The following is a 21,571-nucleotide window of genomic DNA, read 5'->3' as shown; positions in this document are numbered from 1 at the left end:
CATTCGTCTGTAACTCTTGGACCTATTTTAAGAGAAAGCTTAGTAATCACCTTAATTCAAATTCAGGATTGTATTAACTTAATCTAAAGTGATTTGGTTAATTAATAGTGGGTAATTTTAAATGCTGTATATTATAATCTTAATCCTGTATATATATATATATATATATAGATGCATTTAGGCTGCAAGAGTGCTCAATTGGAATCAAGAGCGAATATATATTTTTATAAAGTAGATGGAACACGGACGTCTATCACAGTGTTTCACGTTAAACGATCTTCAGATAGACTGAACAATACCGTATCTCGATCGAAAAAATATTTTAAAAAAAATTATATATATATATATATAATTTTTTTTTTATGTCGTTTATTTATGTAGATATGTAGTACTGTATCTATTAAAAAAGGTACTTGAACAAAATTAGTATAATCTTTTACAAAAATGCTTGTCAACTCAATGAGATCCAAATTGGCAATTGCCGCAAAATCCTCACTGAGTTTGACGTTGAAATTCACTCTAGAATCCTGCATCTCTGAGTTTCAAAACAAACTCAGGATTATCGCCAATGATTGCCGTAAGTAATCAACGGTAATGGCCTGAAGGGGACATCACAAATTTGGTCTACCTGCAGACTTGGTCATTTCAACACAAATGACTCTACCTTCGGATGACTTCAGGGCTTTTAGGAAACCCTGCAGAAGGTTCGTTGGGACTTATAACAAGATTCAGTTGTTGAAATTAATTGTCGACTTTCCGATGGAGAGAAAAAACTTCTTTCCTGAGGACTTAAATTCTGGCCAAAACCAAGGCAGGTCGGCGCACAAAAACTATCTTTGGAGTCTTTCTCCAGAAGATTGCGATTACGTGAATATTTTGCTGATTCAGACAGCAGCACCACGCAAAACGAAGGCAACGTTAACAAATTTAAACCAAAAAGTTCCTGGAATCCACCTAAAAATCGTTGTCCAGCTTTAGAAACATTTATCCAGGCTATTGAGGAGGATGTACAAAACTACGTCCCGAGTCCAGATAAACGTGACAATGTCTCAAAACAAGAGAGGCAGGCCATTGCCAAATTGCGTCAGCGTAATGATATCATCATTAAACCCGCTGATCGCTGATAAAGGTTCTGTCACTGTTGCTATGGACATCAAATTTTATGAAGAGGAATACTTAAGACAGGTAAACAATCCTCTTCATTATATATCGTAAACTTACAACGGATCCCATCCCGGAAATTGCGGATAAGGTGGCCAAATCTGTTTCTGTGATGGTAAAAAAACACTCCATCGATCCTAAGATTGAACCTCATTTGGTACAGTTCCAGGCAGATTTTATTTCCTACCTAAAATCCACAAAGCAGGCAGTCCTGGTAGAACCATTATTTCGGGCAATGGCACTGCTACAGAGAAAATTTCTGAATATGGGGATGATTTACTTAGACCATATGTGACTGATCTCTCTTCATACATTCAGGACTCCACGGACTTTATCCGCAAAATTATCCAAATTCAAAATTTACATAATAATTCTGTTCTGGCTACATTAGATGTTTCATCGTTGTATACTAATATCCCTCACGAAGAAGGAGCCGACGCATGTATTTTAAATTACAAACAAATTCCAGGCAAAACGCCTACTGAAGCTCATTTATGAGAACTGGTCATGTTGATTTTAACCTACAACAATTTTATTTTTGGAAATGACCATTACCTTCAAATTCATGACACAGCGATGGGCACAAAAATGGCGGCATCTTTTGCAAATTTATTTATGGGACAATTTGAGGCCAAATTTCTGTCCCTCAAACCTAATAAACCACTTTTTTGGTTTTATTTTATTTATTCAAGATCCAACAGTGTAAAGAAAAAACACCAAAACAGGATCGCCATAAAATATATATTTAGATACATTGACAACATCTTCATGGTCTGGACCCATGGTGAAGATAATTTGGAATTTTTTCTTCTCAATATTAATTCAGCCCACCCAACTATCAAATTTACAGCTACCAAATCCACTAGTAGCGTTGATTTTTTGGACACTATATAGTGACCATAGAAAATGGTACACTCAAAACTGACCTATTCCGTAAACCCACGGATAAAAATATGTATCTGCTCCCTAGCAGTTGTCATCCCCAACACTGTACTAAAAACATACCGTACAGTCAAGCATTACGTATCAGACGTATCTGTTCTTCAGATTTAGATTTTTTTTAGAATCGTACCGAAGAACTAACCGGACATCTCCGGAATAGAAATTACAAGAAGGAATACATCGAAACTGCTATAAAGAAAGCAAAAGATATTCCTCGATGTCAAACACTGACGTACAAACCACGTCAGCCAAGTTCGACCAGAGTGCCATTGGTCACAACCTATCACCCTAGGTTGCCTCCATTACGAACTATTACTTATAGCATATGCCCATTCTACAGTCCACAGAACGTCTCAGGACTGTTTTTCCGGAACCACCCATTATTGCATTTCGTAGACCTCCCAACATTCGTGATATATTAGTCAGATCCAAATTTAAGAGTGAAATTAACTCTCATGACAGACAAAATTTGGGCAGTCACCTTTGCGGCAAATCTTGCAAAACTTGTTCATTGGTTGATTCTACTGAACAATTTAAGAGTAACCAAACTGGCTGCATTTTTCGGCTAAGACAATCAATTAATTGTCTAACCAAAAACGTCATTTATCTCATATACTGTAATTTTTGTGGCAAACAGTACGTCGGAGAAACAAAAAACACTCTCCGTATGAGAATGACACAACACAGATCATTAAAGCTCGATCAACCTGTAGCCGAACATTTTAATTCAGCTGGTCACTCGATTGCAAATTTCAGAGTTATTGCAATATTCCATGATGTCAAATGGAGCGACAAAACTCGCAAAGACAAAGAAAACCACTGGGAATTACAACTTAAAACCACAAAACATTTTGTACTTAACATTAGAAACATACTCCCAGGTCGGTAAAATTATTCCAATGACTACCAAAATTGAAGTTTCAATATTAACCACCATTTAAGCTGTTTTTTAGTTTCATTCCAAAATTGTTTATATCTCTACCAAGCTACCTTCTTTGTTTTCTACTCTTATTCAGACTCCACCCTGTCTCCTTTTGTTGTATTTATTTTATTCCTGTCCACCCAGGCAGCACTTGCCAGTTCTTATACTATGACGTTATCCAAATTCCTTCACTTGCACTGATAAAGGGCTAGTGTTGCCCGAAAGCTCTGCTAACGTTTCTGGCTGTTTTACTTTATCATTTTGATTTAGCTTTTCGCTTTTTTTGTATCTCCATTGAGATCCAGCCACTGATACCCACAGCATTGTCATTTTTCAGTTATTTGCCTTTGGATTTATATATATAAATATGAATACAGGATTAAGATTATAATATACAGCATTTAAAATTACCAACTATTAATTAATCAAATCACTTTTGATTAAGTTTCTACAATCCTGAATTTGATAAGGTGATTACTAAGCTTTCTCTTAAAATAGGTCGCAAGAGTTACAGACGAATGTATCTTTGACATTCAAAGGCAAGGAATTCCAGATCCTCACAAATCTAGCAGGAATGCTAAATTTACCCGAATCCGTACTTGTTATATATATATTTGGATTATATAAGTTTTAAGTGAAACTCTTAAAACTATTTTTCCCTTTAGAATGGTAATGGTCATTTTATCGTCATTGATGTGATATATTTTCAATTGTTTTGTGTTAGTTCGATTAAAGTTAAACTTTATTCAATTAAACATGTTGTTTTAGGTGGGTTTTTTTTGCTGCTGGTGGTATCTACAATATCTAAGCTAGGCCATATTTGGGGTAAATGGGGTCTCTAGTTGAACTTTAGAGGGGTCTGCCAGGGCCAAGGCAGTGTACAGATAGTCTGTAATAGGTCATTTAGTATTGCTTACAATGTGCTAAATCATATAACATTGATTGCTGGTGGTATCTACAACATCTAAGCTGGGCTAGTTGGGGGAAGGGGGTCTCTAGTCTAACTTTAGGGTGTCTGGCACTTGCGTTGCAGCAGACAATTAGTCTGTTGTTATCCATTTAGTATTGTATGAACACAACTTGTTCATTTGGCATTAATTTTGAGTGGTACCTCACTCATCTATGCAACCCCATTTTAGGCCCTCCTTTCGGGGAGTCTGGCGGGCCTTTTGCAGCAGAGAAAAAGTCTGTCGTTTGTGATACTGGTATTAGGATGGTGGTAAAATTAGGTGGTATCTCTCTCATCTAACCGGGGCCGATTTTTTAGCACGTTTCGGGGGTCCCCCGGTCTAGACGCAGCAGGGGGTACCCGGCAGACTCCCATTTTCATTGACATCAAGTGACCCCCAACACACTTAAATAGTCAGATATTGGTACCTAGCTCATCTAACCAAATGTCTCTGGGCTGCCTGTCTACTACATTGTCCTATTTAAAGCTCTGTCTACACTATTAAACTAGTTTGCCAAATGTGACATCATCATGTCCATATATGGGCACATCACATTTTCTTTTCTTTTCACATATATTAGAAGTAGGAAAAATGGAAAATTCTTCAATATATTATACTATTATGTTCATAAAAATAGCCTAATGTGATCAGAAGACTATACTATTGTCAGGTGGGCCCGTTTCTGCTGAGCAACAGAATTCGGATTTAGATACCGTACATTTTGAAACAACGATACTTGGCAACAGAAACGGGTCCGCATAAATAGATAAAACTTTAAATACGGGTTTAAAAACTCCAATTGATTCCAGTCTTGATCAACCGATTTTAAGTGTCCTATATTTGCATTGTATTCTCAAACATTTAGAAGGTGGAGGGGCCGAGTAGGAGTAATAGTATTATTAATTACTGACTGAATTTTTGTTAAATTACAGATGACCCGTGCTCTCCTTCCATGTGTAACGATGGTGTGTGTACCACTTTCAACACAACACATTTCACATGTGATTGCGCTGGTACAGGATATCAAGGAGAGCTTTGTGAGGAGGGTTAGTATTAACTTGCTGGTATGAGTAACTAATTTACGCGTTTCTCAAGATAGTTTAAAAAGTGTGTACACTGCGGCCGAAATGCTTCCATATTTAGTATTTTATGACAGGCATTTTCTTATTTCAATTATTTTTGCCGATCTTATGTTTGTCCATGTGCAATGTATCGCAAAAAAAGTCTTCATAACATAATATTATCTAGACAACTTGGACAGAATGATCTAATCTGTTCTAGATGGAGAGGGTTACTTTTGATTTGTACCAAACTTCTGCAGACCGGTTAATTTAAATAAGGTGACATTGGACATAAAAGCTTGGTTTCACTATGACGCACGTTGCGCATATACATATCAACCAAATTACATTAGGCCTACCGTATACACATCTGTCATAATTGTTGAGAACCGACAATTTAAGCAAAAATGATTTTTTTTGCATCAAATGACAATGTGTGCCACTGGTGGTACAAAAGACCAATACATAAGTATTGGTATGGCCTAACAAACAATTTCAGAAAAAATAGTTATGTCCATCCTGGCGTTCCATACATTAGGCCCGGGCTAACCGAAAAACAAAACCCATCGAGAAATCTCTGCATCAAAAATGCACATTCAGGCTTATAGGTTGTATTTAGTTAGAGGTTTAGGACTGGTGGAAAGCTATATTTAAGATATTAAATAATAATAATAAAAACACTGATAATAATGCAACATGTCACTGGCTAGAGTTAGGCCCCTGTTTCATAATAATATGCGACTACGATGTCGTGTTTCTTTTCCTGCTCTTTTCCTTGGTGGAATTGTGTGGTCGTGTACCACCCAAAGTTGGTGGAAGTAGCGTTTTTTGATTTGTATGCCTAGTACCATATCTGGTTTTTCTACAAATAAATAAATCTCAATTTTTGTTTGTCTGCAGATGACCCTTGCTCCCCGTCACCCTGTATGAATGGGGGTGAATGTATGGATGAAGGAGGTGGCAACTACACATGTGATTGTAGTAACACCAACTACTATGGTGATGATTGTGAAACATGTAAGTGCTACCTGCCATCTCTCGCGCATAATGCGTGTACAGTATGCGTGAGTCTCATGCATAAAGTTTTTTTTTTGGTCTCGCCTATTTTTTGAACATTCATAAAAATATTCAGAAAAAAACATTAAAAAAAAATTTAACATGCCTATTTTGAAGAAAAATGACATAGGCCTTGTTATCAAATAATTTAAACATAGATTAGCCTAAGCCTGGTGTTTATTTAAAATGGGTACCGGGTTAGATCCAAGACAGAACTTTGCGCTGATTACTTACTAGCTGCATTAGGCCTATACGTGTTTGAAAAAAAAGTAATAATGTGCAGCGCATTGAGAGCTTGCTTATATGTGCTATATAAGAATGAACTATTATTTTTATTATTGTTTGTATTTTATGCTTGATCGCCTAACTACTCCGTGGAAAATTCGACATAAAGGATGCAGTTTTTTTTGCGCGATTATATTGAGTTATTGCACTTTATACATGTTCAATTATTTTCTCGTGCATTTAATTTTCAGTTAACCCTTGCTCTAGAGCTGCATGTATGAATGGTGGGACTTGCACAGATCTAGGAAATGGCAACTTTACTTGTAATTGCACAAGTGTCTATGAGGGAGCGACATGTGAAACTTGTAAGTTAAACACAGTGATATTATACCTTGTCTGTTTTTGAGGTATTTATCCAATATAATTATTTATTAGTTATAAAAAACATAAATGTTTTGTAATACTTTGTATTATTTTCGTGACTCGACTCCACCTCGTTGAACGGTAAATCTTTCAACACATGAAAATATTCTTCCAAATCAACTAAACATTATTTATTTGTATAATTTAATATTTTTTATTTTTAATAATATGTAATTGACTGTAATATTATTTTCCTTTTTTAGATAATCCCTGTTTGTTGGAGCCCTGTGTGAATGGTGAATGTTATATTCTTATGTATGTTGCAACTTGTAATTGCACAGGAACTGGCTATGATGGCACTGCGTGTGAGCAAGGTATATTTAATACAGTGGCAGGCCTAGCTTAGTCACATAATAGCAGATTTAAAGTATGTGTTAACTTTTCATGAACTGATTATTATTTGCTTGGTTTCCACACAACACAGATTTGTTAGTTCGCCGTAAGTAATGTTACCAATCAAAACACGCTTGTGATTGATCAACTTGCGTCCAATTGGGAAGCTTTAATATTTCAGACTCTTTAGTGTGGACGCCCGTATTAGAATTGTATCTTGGAGATGCTTAGATTATTGGGAATGGTATGCAATCTCTGGTGAGGAGAAAGAAATAAGTGTACTATAAAACAAAGAAAGCCTGTCTCATGTTATTGGTTATATTTACACTGACAAACTGTTTTTATTTTCATTTAGATGTTGAGGATCCTGTGTTAATATGCCCCGGCCCATTCTCGTACAACACACCACTAGGGGAAGCAAACATCATACTCGAAGATTTTGCAGTTAATGTAACAGTGTCTGATAATTCTGGGGAAACCCTAAGTATTACATCAGACTTTCCTGCTAATGGTGTGTTTGTAATTGGAGAAACGAAAATTACTTACGAAGCTCAAGATTCCACTGGTAACATGGAGTCATGCTGTGTTGTTGTTACTATATATGGTAAAATGTTTTAATTCTAATTTTAAAAACCAAGATAAATATCTCACTGATAAACAAAACTTTTTAATCCAGAAACCTATAAATAAAAATAAAAAAATTGTTTAAAAACTTCTTACTAATTTCTAATTAATTAAGAATTAAATGACGAATGAAAAATAAAATAGACCTACTCGTTCTCTTCAAATGCTCTACAGAGCATCAACGTTAAAGGGGATATTCTTGCGGTGGGTGGAGAGGGGTGTGTGAGATTGTAGAAAGCTTATACATTAGTCACAGCATTAGGGTAGAGTTTAACAATGTTGTGGCTACATTATTTTTGGTAGGGTCTACCTTTTATTTTACATTTTCAATTATTGTCTTGTTCATTGACAAATAAAGTTCCTTGTATATTGTATTTAATTTTTAGTTAACCCTTGCTCTGGAGCTGCATGTATGAATGGTGGGACTTGCACAGATCTAGGAAATGGCAACTTTACTTGTAATTGCATAAGTGTCTATGAGGGTGTGACATGTGAAACTTGTAAGTTTAACACAAAGATATTATACCTTGTTTGTTGTTGAAGTATTTATCCAATATGATAATAATTGCACAAGTGTCTATGAGGAAGTGACATGTGAAACTTGTAAGTTTAGCACAATGATATTATACCTTGTTTGTTGTTGAAGTATTTATCCAATATGATAATAATTGCACAAGTGTCTATGAGGGAGCGACATGTGAAACTTGTAAGTTGAACACAATGATATTATACCTTGTTTGTTGTGATATCGAATCAAAAATTCAAGCGGCTTTATACGTGTCCTAGCCTTTGACAGAAACGGAATCAGATTTTTGTTGACTAATAATGAAATAAATTATTTGAATGATATTCAGGTGTGTTCTAAAAGACATGAATGTTTTGCATTATTTTCTTGACTCAAATCTGCCTCATTGAGTGGTAAATCGTTTAACGTGTGATACTATTCTTCCAATTAAACTAAACATTATTTATTTGTATGATGTAATTATTTTTATAATCTGTAATTGACTGTAATATTATTTATTTCTTAGATAATCCATGTTTGTTGGAGCCTTGTGTGAATGGTGAATGTTATATTATTATGAATGTTGCAACTTGTAATTGCACAGGAACTGGCTATGATGGCACTGTGTGTGAACAAGGTATATTTAATAATATCTGCCCATAACAAAATCACCAGCTACCGGCATTGTCAGGCCTTGCTAAGTCTAGGCGTAGGCCTGATGCTGATACTGAAATTCTTTAATGTTCATAATAATGAAATGTGGTGGGGCCTAGCCTCTCATAATAGAAAATTATGTGTTAATTTTTCATGAAGTGATAATTATTTGCTTGGTTTCACATTGACAAAACACAGATATATAAGCTCACTGTAAGTAATGGTACCAATCACAACACGCTTGTGATTGGTCAACTCACTTGTGTCCAATTGAGAAGCTTTAAGCTCATGTTCTTGCTAATATTTACCCAGATAATAACTCTTTTTCTCATTTAGATGTTGAGGATCCTGAGTTAATATGCCCCGGCCCATACTCGTACAACACACCACTAGGGGAAGCAAATATTACACTAGAAGATTTTGCAGTTAATGTAACAGTGTCTGATAATTCTGGAGAAACACTAAGTACTACATCAGACTTTCCTGCTGATGGTGTGTTTGTAATTGGAGAAACGAAAATTACTTACGAAGCTCAAGATTCCACTGGTAACATGGAGTCATGCTGTGTTGTTGTTACTATATATGGTAAAATGTTTTAATTCTAATTTTAAAAACAAATATCTCAGTGATAAACAATGAAACTTTTTAATCCAGAAACCTATAAATAAAAAAGTTGTTGAAAAAACAACTAATTTCTAATTAAGAATTAAATGACGAATGAAAAATAAAATAGAACTACTCATTTCTCCTCAAATGCTCTAAAGACCATCTACGTAAAAGGGGATAGTCTTGGGGTGGGTGGAGAGGGGTTTGTGAGATTGTAGAAAGCTTATACATTAGTCACAGCATTAGGGTAGAGTTTAACAATGTTGTGGCTATATTATTTTACATTTTCAATTAGTGTCTTGTTCATTGACAAATAAAGTTCCTTGTATGTTGTATTTAATTTTTAGTTAACCCTTGCTCTGGAGCTGCATGTATGAATGGTGGGACTTGCACAGATCTAGGAAATGGCAACTTTACTTGTAATTGCACAAGTGTCTATGAGGGTGCGACATGTGAAACTTGTAAGTTAAACACAATGATATTATACCTTGTTTGTTGTCGAAGTATTTATCCAATATGATAATAATTGCACAAGTGTCTATGAGGAAGTGACATGTGAAACTTGTAAGTTGAACACAATGATATTATACCTTGTTTGTTGTGATATTGAATCAAAAATTCAAGCGGCTTTATACGTGTCCTAGCCTTTGACAGAAACGGAATCAGATTTTTTGTTGACTAATAACGAAATAAATTATTTGAATGATATTCAGGTGTGTTCTAAAAGACATGAATGTTTTGCATTATTTTCATGACTTAAATCTGCCTCGTTGAACTTTAAATCGTTTAACGTGGGATACTATTCTTCCAATTAAACTAAACATTATTAATTTGTATAATGTATTTTTTTTTCATAATCTGTAATTGACTGTAATATTATTTATTTTTTAGATAATCCATGTTTGTTGGAGCCTTGTGTGAATGGTGAATGTTATATTCTTATGAATGTTGCAACTTGTAATTGCACAGGAACTGGCTATGATGGCACTGCGTGTGAACAAGGTATATTTAATAATATCTGCCCATAACAAAATCACCAGCTACCGCCATTGTCAGGCCTAGCTTAGTCTAGGCATAGGCCTGATGCTGATACTGAAATTCTTTAATGTTCATAATAATGAAATGTGGTGAGGCCTAGCCTCTCATAATAGCAAATTATGTGTTAATTTTTCATGAAGTGATAATTATTTGCTTGGTTCCACATTGACACAACACAGATATATAAGCTAACTGTAAGTAATGGTACCAATCACAACACGCTTGTAATTGGTCAACTCACTTGTGTCCAATTGAGAAGCTTTAATATTTTAGAATTGTTAATGTGGATGCCCCTGTTAGAGTTGTATCTTGGAGATGGTTAGATTATTGGGAATGGTATGCAATATGTGATGAGAAGAAAGAAATAAGTGTACTATAAAACAAAGAAAGCTAGTCTCATGTTCTTGCTAATATTTACCCAGATAATAACTCTTTTTTTCATTTAGATGTTGAGGATCCTGAGTTAATATGCCCCGGCCCATACTCGTACAACACACCACTAGGGGAAGCAAATATCACACTAGAAGATTTTGCAGTTAATGTAACAGTGTTTGATAATTCTGGAGAAACCCTAAGTATTACATCAGACTTTCCTGCTAATGGTGTGTTTGTAATTGGAGAAACGAAAATTACTTACGAAGCTCAAGATTCCACTGGTAACATGAAGTCATGCTGTGTTGTTGTTACTATATATGGTAAAATGTTTTAATTCTAATTTTAAAACCAATATCTCAGTGATAAACGAAACTTTTTAATCCAGAAACCTATCAATAAAAAATAAAAAAATTGTTTAAAAAATTCTTACTAATTTCTAATTAATTAAGAATTAAATGGCAAATAAAAAAAAATAGAACTACTGTACTAAAATGCTCCACAGACCATCTACGTAAAATGGGATAGTCTTGCGGTGGGTGGAGGGGGTGTGTGAGATAGTAGAAAGCTTATACATTAGTCACAGCATTAGGGTAGAGTTTAACAATGTTGTGGCTACATTATTTTTGTCGGGTCTACCTTTTATTTTACATTTCAACCATCTAAGTTTACATTTTCAATTATTGTCTTGTTCATTGACAAATAAAGTTCCTTGTATGTTGTATTTAATTTTCAGTTAACCCTTGCTCTGGAGCTGCATGTATGAATGGTGGGACTTGCACAGATCTAGGAAATGGCAACTTTACTTGTAATTGCACAAGTGTCTATGAGGGAGCGACATGTGAAACTTGTAAGTTGATCACAATGATATTATATCTTGTTTGTTGTGATATCGAATCAAAAATTCAAGTGGCTTTATACATGTCCTGGCCTTTGACAGAAACGGAATCAGATTTTTGTTGACTAATAACAAAATAAATCATTTGAATGAGATTCAGGTGTGTTCTAAAAGACATGAATGTTTTGCATTATTTTCATGACTGAAATCTGCCTCGTTGAACGGTAAATCGTTTAACGTGTGATACTATTCTTCCAATTAAACTAAACATTATTTATTTGTATAATGTAATTTTTGTCATAATCTGTAATTGACTGTAATATTATTTATTTTTTAGATAATCCATGTTTATTGGAACCTTGTGTGAATGGTGAATGTTATATTCTTATGTATGTTGCAATTTGTAATTGCACAGGAACTGGCTATGATGGCACTGCGTGTGAACAAGGTATATTTAATACTATCTGCCCATGACAAAATCACCGGCTACCGCCATTTTCATGCCTAGCTTAGTCTAGGCGTAGGCCTGATGCTGATACTGAAATTCTTTATTGTTCATAATAATGAAATGTGGTGAGGCCTAGCCTCTCATAAAAGCAAATTATGTGTTAATTTTTCATGAAGTGATAATTATTTGCTTGGTTCCACATTGACACAACACAGATATATAAGCTCACTGTAAGTAATGGTACCAATCACAACACGCTTGTGATTGGTCAACTCACTTGTGTCCAATTGAGAAGCTTTAAATTTTAGAATTTTTAATGAGGATGCCCCTGTTAGAGTTGTATCTTGGAGATGGTTAGATTATTGGGAATGGTATGCAATATGTGATGAGAAGAAAGAAGTAAGTGTACTATAAAACAAAGAAAGCTAGTCTCATGTTCTTGCTAATATTTACCCAGATAATAACTCTTGTTTTCATTTAGATATTGAGGATCCTGAGTTAATATGCCCCGGCCCATACTCGTACAACACACCATTAGGGAAAGCAAATATCACACTAGAAGATTTTGCAGTTAATGTAACAGTGTCTGATAATTCTGGAGAAACCCTAAGTACTACATCAGACTTTCCTGCTAATGGTGTGTTTGTAATTGGAGAAACGAAAATTACTTACGAAGCTCAAGATTCCACTGGTAACATGGAGTCATGCAGTGTTGTTGTTACTATATATGGTAAAATGTTTTAATTCTAATTTCAAAAACCAATATCTCAGTGATAAACGAAACTTTTTAATTCAGAAACCTATAAATAAAAAATTGTTTAAAAAATTCTTACTAATTTCTATTTAATTAAGAATTAAATGGCGAATGGAAAATAAAATAGACCTACTCGTTCTCTTCAAATGCCCTACAGAGCATCTACGTAAAATTAGATAGTCTTGCGGTGGGTGGAGAGGGGTGTGTGAGATTGTAGAAAGCTTATACATTAGTCACAGCATTAGGTAGAGTTTAACAATATTGTGGCTACATTATTTTTGGTGGGGGGGTCTACCTTTTTTTTTACATTTTTAATTATTGTCTTGCTCATTGACAAATAAAGTTCCTTGTATGTTGTATTTAATTTTCAGTTAACCCTTGCGCTGGAGCTGCATGTATGAATGGTGGGACTTGCACAGATCTAGGAAATGGCAACTTTACTTGTAATTGCATAAGTGTCTATGAGGGTGTGACATGTGAAACTTGTAAGTTTAACACAAAGATATTATACCTTGTTTGTTGTGAAAATATTTATCCAATCAAAAATTCAAGTAACTTTATACGTGTCCTAGTCTTGACAGAAACTGAATCAGATTTTTTTTGGACTAATATCGAAATAAATTATTTGAATAATATTCAGGTGTGTTCTAAAAGACATGAATGTTTTGCATTATTTTCATGACTCAAATCTGCCTCGTTGAACGGTAAATCGTTTAACGTGTGATACTATTTTTCCAATTAAACTAAACATTATTTATTTGTATAATGTAATTTTTGTCATAATCTGTAATTGACTGTAATATTATTTATTTTTTAGATAATCCATGTTTGTTGGAGCCTTGTGTGAATGGTGAATGTTATATTCTTATGTATGTTGCAACTTGTAATTGCACAGGAACTGGCTATGATGGCACTGCATGTGAACAAGGTATATTTAATACTATCTGCCCATGACAAAATCACCGGCTACCGCCATTGTCAGGCGTAGCTTAGTCTAGGCATAGGCCTGATGCTGATACTGAAATTCTTTAATGTTCATAATAATGAAATGTGGTAAGGCCTAGCCTCTCATAATAGCAAATTATGTGTTAATTTTTCATGAAGTGATAATTATTTGCTTGGTTCCACATTGACACAACACAGATATATAAGCTCACTGTAAGTAATGGTACCAATCACAACACGCTTGTGATTGGTCAACTCACTTGTGTCCAATTGAGAAGCTTTAATATTTTAGAATTGTCAATGTGGATGCCCCTGTTAGAGTTGTATCTTGGAGATGGTTAGATTATTGGGAATGGTATGCAATATGTGATGAGAAGAAATAAATAAGTGTACTATAAAACAAAGAAAGCTAGTCTCATGTTCTTGCTAATATTTACCCAGATAATAACTCTTGTTTTCATTTAGATATTGAGGATCCTGAGTTAATATGCCCCGGCCCATACTCGTACAACACACCATTAGGGAAAGCAAATATCACACTAGAAGATTTTGCAGTTAATGTAACAGTGTCTGATAATTCTGGAGAAACCCTAAGTACTACATCAGACTTTCCTGCTAATGGTGTGTTTGTAATTGGAGAAACGAAAATTACTTACGAAGCTCAAGATTCCACTGGTAACATGGAGTCGTGCTGTGTTGTTGTTACTATATATGGTAAAATGTTTTAGTTTTAATTTCAAAAACCAATATCTCAGTGATAAACGAAACTTTTTAATCCAGAAACGTATAAATAAAAAATTGTTTAAAAAATTCTTACTAATTTCTATTTAATTAAGAATTAAATGGCGAATGGAAAAAAAAATAGACCTACTCGTTCTCTTCAAATGCTCTACAGAGCATCTACGTAAAATTAGATAGTCTTGCGGTGGGTGGAGAGGGGTGTGTGAGATTGTAGAAAGCTTATACATTAGTCACAGCATTAGGTAGAGTTTAACAATATTGTGGCTACATTATTTTTGGTGGGGGGTCTACCTTTTTTTTTACATTTTTAATTATTGTCTTGCTCATTGACAAATAAAGTTCCTTGTATGTTGTATTTAATTTTCAGTTAACCCTTGCTCTGGAGCTGCATGTATGAATGGTGGGACTTGCACAGATCTAGGAAATGGCAACTTTACTTGTAATTGCATAAGTGTCTATGAGGGAGCGACATGTGAAACTTGTAAGTTTAACACAAAGATATTATACCTTGTTTGTTGTGAAAATATTTATCCAATCAAAAATTCAAGTAACTTTATACGTGTCCTAGCCTTGACAGAAACTGAATCAGAATTTTTTTGGACTAATATCGAAATAAATTATTTGAATAATATTCAGGTGTGTTCTAAAAGACATGAATGTTTTGCATTATTTTCATGACTCAAATCTGCCTCGTTGAACGGTAAATCGTTTAACGTGTGATACTATTTTTCCAATTAAACTAAACATTATTTATTTGTATAATGTAATTTTTGTCATAATCTGTAATTGACTGTAATATTATTTATTTTTTAGATAATCCATGTTTGTTGGAGCCTTGTGTGAATGGTGAATGTTATATTCTTATGTATGTTGCAACTTGTAATTGCACAGGAACTGGCTATGATGGCACTGCATGTGAACAAGGTATATTTAATACTATCTGCCCATGACAAAATCACCGGCTACCGCCATTTTCAGGCCTAGCTTAGTCTAGGCGTAGACCTGATGCTGATACTGAAATTCTTTATTGTTCATAATAATGAAATGTGGTGAGGCCTAACCTCTCATAAAAGCAAATTATGTGTTAATTTTTCATGAAGTGATAATTATTTGCTTGGTTCCACATTGACACAACACAGATATATAAGCTCACTGTAAGTAATGGTACCAATCACAACACGCTTGTGATTGGTCAACTCACTTGTGTCCAATTGAGAAGCTTTAAATTTTAGAATTTTTAATGAGGATGCCCCTGTTAGAGTTGTATCTTGGAGATGGTTAGATTATTGGGAATGGTATGCAATATGTGATGAGAAGAAAGAAGTAAGTGTACTATAAAACAAAGAAAGCTAGTCTCATGTTCTTGCTAATATTTACCCAGATAATAACTCTTGTTTTCATTTAGATGTTGAGGATCCTGAGTTAATATGCCCCGGCCCATACTCGTACAACACACCATTAGGGGAAGCAAATATCACACTAGAAGATTTTGCAGTTAATGTAACAGTGTCTGATAATTCTGGAGAAACCCTAAGTACTACATCAGACTTTCCTGCTAATGGTGTGTTTGTAATTGGAGAAACGAAAATTACTTACGAAGCTCAAGATTCCACTGGTAACATGGAGTCATGCTGTGTTGTTGTTACTATATATGGTAAAATGTTTTAATTCTAATTTCAAAAACCAATATCTCAGTGATAAACGAAACTTTTTAATCCAGAAACCTATAAATAAAAAATTGTTTAAAAAATTCTTACTAATTTCTATTTAATTAAGAATTAAATGGCGAATGGAAAATAAAATAGACCTACTCGTTCTCTTCAAATGCTCTACAGAGCATCTACGTAAAATTAGATAGTCTTGCGGTGGGTGGAGAGGGGTGTGTGAGATTGTAGAAAGCTTATACATTAGTCACAGCATTAGGTAGAGTTTAACAATATTGTGGCTACATTATTTTTGGTGGGGGGTCTACCTTTTTTTTTACATTTTTAATTATTGTCTTGCTCATTGACAAATAAAGTTCCTTGTATGTTGTATTTAATTTTCAGTTAACCCTTGCGCTGGAGCTGCATGTATGAATGGTGGGACTTGCACAGATCTAGGAAATGGCAACTTTACTTGTAATTGCATAAGTGTCTATGAGGGTGTGACATGTGAAACTTGTAAGTTTAACACAAAGATATTATACCTTGTTTGTTGTGAAAATATTTATCCAATCAAAAATTCAAGTAACTTTATACGTGTCCTAGTCTTGACAGAAACTGGATCAGATTTTTTTTGGACTAATATCGAAATAAATTATTTGAATAATATTCAGGTGTGTTCTAAAAGACATGAATGTTTTGCATTATTTTCATGACTCAAATCTGCCTCGTTGAACGGTAAATCGTTTAACGTGTGATACTATTTTTCCAATTAAACTAAACATTATTTATTTGTATAATGTAATTTTTGTCATAATCTGTAATTGACTGTAATATTATTTATTTTTTAGATAATCCATGTTTGTTGGAGCCTTGTGTGAATGGTGAATGTTATATTCTTATGTATGTTGCAACTTGTAATTGCACAGGAACTGGCTATGATGGCACTGCATGTGAACAAGGTATATTTAATACTATCTGCCCATAACAAATTCACCGCCTACCGCCATTGTCAGGCGTAGCTTAGTCTAGGCATAGGCCTGATGCTGATACTGAAATTCTTTAATGTTCATAATAATGAAATGTGGTAAGGCCTAGCCTCTCATAATAGCAAATTGTGTGTTAATTTTTCATGAAGTGATAATTATTTGCTTGGTTCCACATTGACACAACACAGATATATAAGCTCACTGTAAGTAATGGTACCAATCACAACACGCTTGTGATTGGTCAACTCACTTGTGTCCAATTGAGAAGCTTTAATATTTTAGAATTGTCAATGTGGATGCCCCTGTTAGAGTTGTATCTTGGAGATGGTTAGATTATTGGGAATGGTATGCAATATGTGATGAGAAGAAAGAAGTAAGTGTACTATAAAACAAAGAAAGCTAGTCTCATGTTCTTGCTAATATTTACCCAGATAATAACTCTTGTTTTCATTTAGATGTTGAGGATCCTGAGTTAATATGCCCCGGCCCATACTCGTACAACACACCATTAGGGGAAGCAAATATCACACTAGAAGATTTTGCAGTTAATGTAACAGTGTCTGATAATTCTGGAGAAACCCTAAGTACTACATCAGACTTTCCTGCTAATGGTGTGTTTGTAATTGGAGAAACGAAAATTACTTACGAAGCTCAAGATTCCACTGGTAACATGGAGTCGTGCTGTGTTGTTGTTACTATATATGGTAAAATGTTTTAATTTTAATTTCAAAAACCAATATCTCAGTGATAAACGAAACTTTTTAATCCAGAAACCTATAAATAAAAAATTGTTTAAAAAATTCTTACTAATTTCTATTTAATTAAGAATTAAATGGCGAATGGAAAATAAAATAGACCTACTCGTTCTCTTCAAATGCTCTACAGAGCATCTACGTAAAATTAGATAGTCCTGCGGTGGGTGGAGAGGGGTGTGTGAGATTGTAGAAAGCTTATACATTAGTCACAGCATTAGGTAGAGTTTAACAATATTGTGGCTACATTATTTTTGGTGGGGGGTCTACCTTTTTTTTTACATTTTTAATTATTGTCTTGCTCATTGACAAATAAAGTTCCTTGTATGTTGTATTTAATTTTCAGTTAACCCTTGCGCTGGAGCTGCATGTATGAATGGTGGGACTTGCACAGATCTAGGAAATGGCAACTTTACTTGTAATTGCATAAGTGTCTATGAGGGAGCGACATGTGAAACTTGTAAGTTTAACACAAAGATATTATACCTTGTTTGTTGTGAAAATATTTATCCAATCAAAAATTCAAGTTACTTTATACGTGTCCTAGCCTTGACAGAAACTGAATCAGAATTTTTTTGGACTAATATCGAAATAAATTATTTGAATAATATTCAGGTGTGTTCTAAAAGACATGAATGTTTTGCATTATTTTCATGACTCAAATCTGCCTCGTTGAACGGTAAATCGTTTAACGTGTGATACTATTTTTCCAATTAAACTAAACATTATTTGTATAATGTAATTTTTGTCATAATCTGTAATTGACTGTAATATTATTTATTTTTTAGATAATCCATGTTTGTTGGAGCCTTGTGTGAATGGTGAATGTTATATTCTTATGGATGTTGCAACTTGTAATTGCACAGAAACTGGCTATGATGGCACTGCGTGTGAACAAGGTATATTTAATACTATCTGCCCATGACAAAATCACCGGCTACCGCCATTTTCATTCCTAGCTTAGTCTAGGCGTAGGCCTGATGCTGATACTGAAATTCTTTATTGTTCATAATAATGAAATGTGGTGAGGCCTAGCCTCTCATAAAAGCAAATTATGTGTTAATTTTTCATGAAGTGATAATTATTTGCTTGGTTCCACATTGACACAACACAGATATATAAGCTCACTGTAAGTAATGGTACCAATCACAACACGCTTGTGATTGGTCAACTCACTTGTGTCCAATTGAGAAGCTTTAAATTTTAGAATTTTTAATGAGGATGCCCCTGTTAGAGTTGTATCTTGGAGATGGTTAGATTATTGGGAATGGTATGCAATATGTGATGAGAAGAAAGAAGTAAGTGTACTATAAAACAAAGAAAGCTAGTCTCATGTTCTTGCTAATATTTACCCAGATAATAACTCTTGTTTTCATTTAGATATTGAGGATCCTGAGTTAATATGCCCCGGCCCATACTCGTACAACACACCATTAGGGGAAGCAAATATCACACTAGAAGATTTTGCAGTTAATGTAACAGTGTCTGATAATTCTGGAGAAACCCTAAGTACTACATCAGACTTTCCTGCTAATGGTGTGTTTGTAATTGGAGAAACGAAAATTACTTACGAAGCTCAAGATTCCACTGGTAACATGGAGTCATGCAGTGTTGTTGTTACTATATATGGTAAAATGTTTTAATTCTAATTTCAAAAACCAATATCTCAGTGATAAACGAAACTTTTTAATCCAGAAACCTATAAATAAAAAATTGTTTAAAAAATTCTTACTAATTTCTATTTAATTAAGAATTAAATGGCGAATGGAAAATAAAATAGACCTACTCGTTCTCTTCAAATGCTCTACAGAGCATCTACGTAAAATTAGATAGTCTTGCGGTGGGTGGAGAGGGGTGTGTGAGATTGTAGAAAGCTTATACATTAGTCACAGCATTAGGTAGAGTTTAACAATATTGTGGCTACATTATTTTTGGTGGGGGGTCTACCTTTTTTTTTACATTTTTAATTATTGTCTTGCTCATTGACAAATAAAGTTCCTTGTATGTTGTATTTAATTTTCAGTTAACCCTTGCGCTGGAGCTGCATGTATGAATGGTGGGACTTGCACAGATCTAGGAAATGGCAACTTTACTTGTAATTGCATAAGTGTCTATGAGGGTGTGACATGTGAAACTTGTAAGTTTAACACAAAGATATTATACCTTGTTTGTTGTGAAAATATTTATCCAATCAAAAATTCAAGTAACTTTATACGTGTCCTAGTCTTGACAGAAACTGAATCAGATTTTTTTTGGACTAATATCAAAATAAATTATTTGAATAATATTCAGGTGTGTTCTAAAAGACATGAATGTTTTGCATTATTTTCATGACTCAAATCTGCCTCGTTGAACGGTAAATCGTTTAACGTGTGATACTATTTTTCCAATTAAACTAAACATTATTTATTTGTATAATGTAATTTTTGTCATAATCTGTAATTGACTGTAATATTATTTATTTTTTAGATAATCCATGTTTGTTGGAGCCTTGTGTGAATGGTGAATGTTATATTATTATGGATGTTGCAACTTGTAATTGCACAGGAACTGGCTATGATGGCACTGCATGTGAACAAGGTATATTTAATACTATCTGCCCATAACAAATTCACCGCCTACCGCCATTGTCAGGCCTAGCTTAGTCTAGGCATAGGCCTGATGCTGATACTGAAATTCTTTAATGTTCATAATAATGAAATGTGGTAAGGCCTAGCCTCTCATAATAGCAAATTATGTGTTAATTTTTCATGAAGTGATAATTATTTGCTTGGTTCCACATTGACACAACACAGATATATAAGCTCACTGTAAGTAATGGTACCAATCACAACACGCTTGTGATTGGTCAACTCACTTGTGTCCAATTGAGAAGCTTTAATATTTTAGAATTGTCAATGTGGATGCCCCTGTTAGAGTTGTATCTTGGAGATGGTTAGATTATTGGGAATGGTATGCAATATGTGATGAGAAGAAAGAAGTAAGTGTACTATAAAACAAAGAAAGCTAGTCTCATGTTCTTGCTAATATTTACCCAGATAATAACTCTTGTTTTCATTTAGATATTGAGGATCCTGAGTTAATATGCCCCGGCCCATACTCGTACAACACACCATTAGGGGAAGCAAATATCACACTAGAAGATTTTGCAGTTAATGTAACAGTGTCTGATAATTCTGGAGAAACCCTAAGTACTACATCAGACTTTCCTGCTAATGGTGTGTTTGTAATTGGAGAAACAAAAATTACTTACGAAGCTCAAGATTCCACTGGTAACATGGAGTCATGCTGTGTTGTTGTTACTATATATGGTAAAATGTTTTAATTCTAATTTCAAAAACCAATATCTCAGTGATAAACGAAACTTTTTAATCCAGAAACCTATAAATAAAAAATTAAAAAATTGTTTAAAAAATTCTTACTAATTTCTAATTAATTAGGAATTAAATGGCAAATGAAAAATAATATAGACCTACTCATTCTCTTCAAATGCTCCACAGACCATCTACGTAAAAGGAGATAGTCCTGGGGTTTGATGGAGGGGGTGTGAGAGATTGCAGATCTTTTATTATCATAAAAACCAAAACTG

The 21,571-nt window shown here is 34.2% G+C and overlaps 2 protein-coding genes across 2 annotated transcripts; both read left to right on the top strand.

Moving 5' to 3' along the window:
• Positions 1–5,779: 5,779 nt before the first annotated feature.
• LOC144838091 (uncharacterized) lies at positions 5,780–11,209 on the top strand. The gene is made up of 7 exons (XM_078693450.1): positions 5,780–6,053; positions 6,569–6,682; positions 6,944–7,054; positions 9,193–9,441; positions 9,810–9,923; positions 10,354–10,464; positions 10,947–11,209. The coding sequence occupies exons 1-7, from the start codon at positions 5,963–5,965 to the stop codon at positions 11,207–11,209; spliced, it is 1,053 nt and encodes a 350-aa protein (XP_078549576.1). The 5' UTR covers positions 5,780–5,962.
• A 1,645-nt stretch (positions 11,210–12,854) lies between these two features.
• On the top strand, positions 12,855–18,608 carry LOC144838090 (hyalin-like). The gene is made up of 12 exons (XM_078693449.1): positions 12,855–12,888; positions 13,284–13,397; positions 13,730–13,840; positions 14,323–14,571; positions 14,966–15,079; positions 15,412–15,522; positions 16,004–16,252; positions 16,647–16,760; positions 17,093–17,203; positions 17,686–17,934; positions 18,329–18,442; positions 18,598–18,608. The coding sequence occupies exons 1-12, from the start codon at positions 12,855–12,857 to the stop codon at positions 18,606–18,608; spliced, it is 1,581 nt and encodes a 526-aa protein (XP_078549575.1).
• Positions 18,609–21,571: the final 2,963 nt, after the last annotated feature.

This window comes from Antedon bifida, chromosome 3 (genome assembly GCF_963402885.1).
Source record: "Antedon bifida chromosome 3, ecAntBifi1.1, whole genome shotgun sequence".
Taxonomy (NCBI): Eukaryota; Metazoa; Echinodermata; class Crinoidea; order Comatulida; family Antedonidae; genus Antedon; species Antedon bifida.
This window is presented reverse-complemented; position numbering and strand designations above follow the sequence as displayed.

Bases quoted from the DNA above. Each gene is read 5' to 3' on its own strand.
- LOC144838090 (XM_078693449.1), top strand. From the start codon at position 12,855: ATGGAGTCATGCAGTGTTGTTGTTACTATATATG. The intron at 15,080-15,411 runs GTAAGTTTAACA...TTTATTTTTTAG, and splicing joins GGGAGCGACATGTGAAACTT to ATAATCCATGTTTGTTGGAG. The intron at 16,253-16,646 runs GTAAAATGTTTT...TTTAATTTTCAG, and splicing joins TGTTGTTGTTACTATATATG to TTAACCCTTGCGCTGGAGCT.
- LOC144838091 (XM_078693450.1), top strand. From the start codon at position 5,963: ATGAATGGGGGTGAATGTATGGATGAAGGAGGTGGCAACTACACATGT. The intron at 6,054-6,568 runs GTAAGTGCTACC...TTTAATTTTCAG, and splicing joins TGGTGATGATTGTGAAACAT to TTAACCCTTGCTCTAGAGCT. The intron at 7,055-9,192 runs GTATATTTAATA...TTTCTCATTTAG, and splicing joins TGGCACTGCGTGTGAGCAAG to ATGTTGAGGATCCTGAGTTA.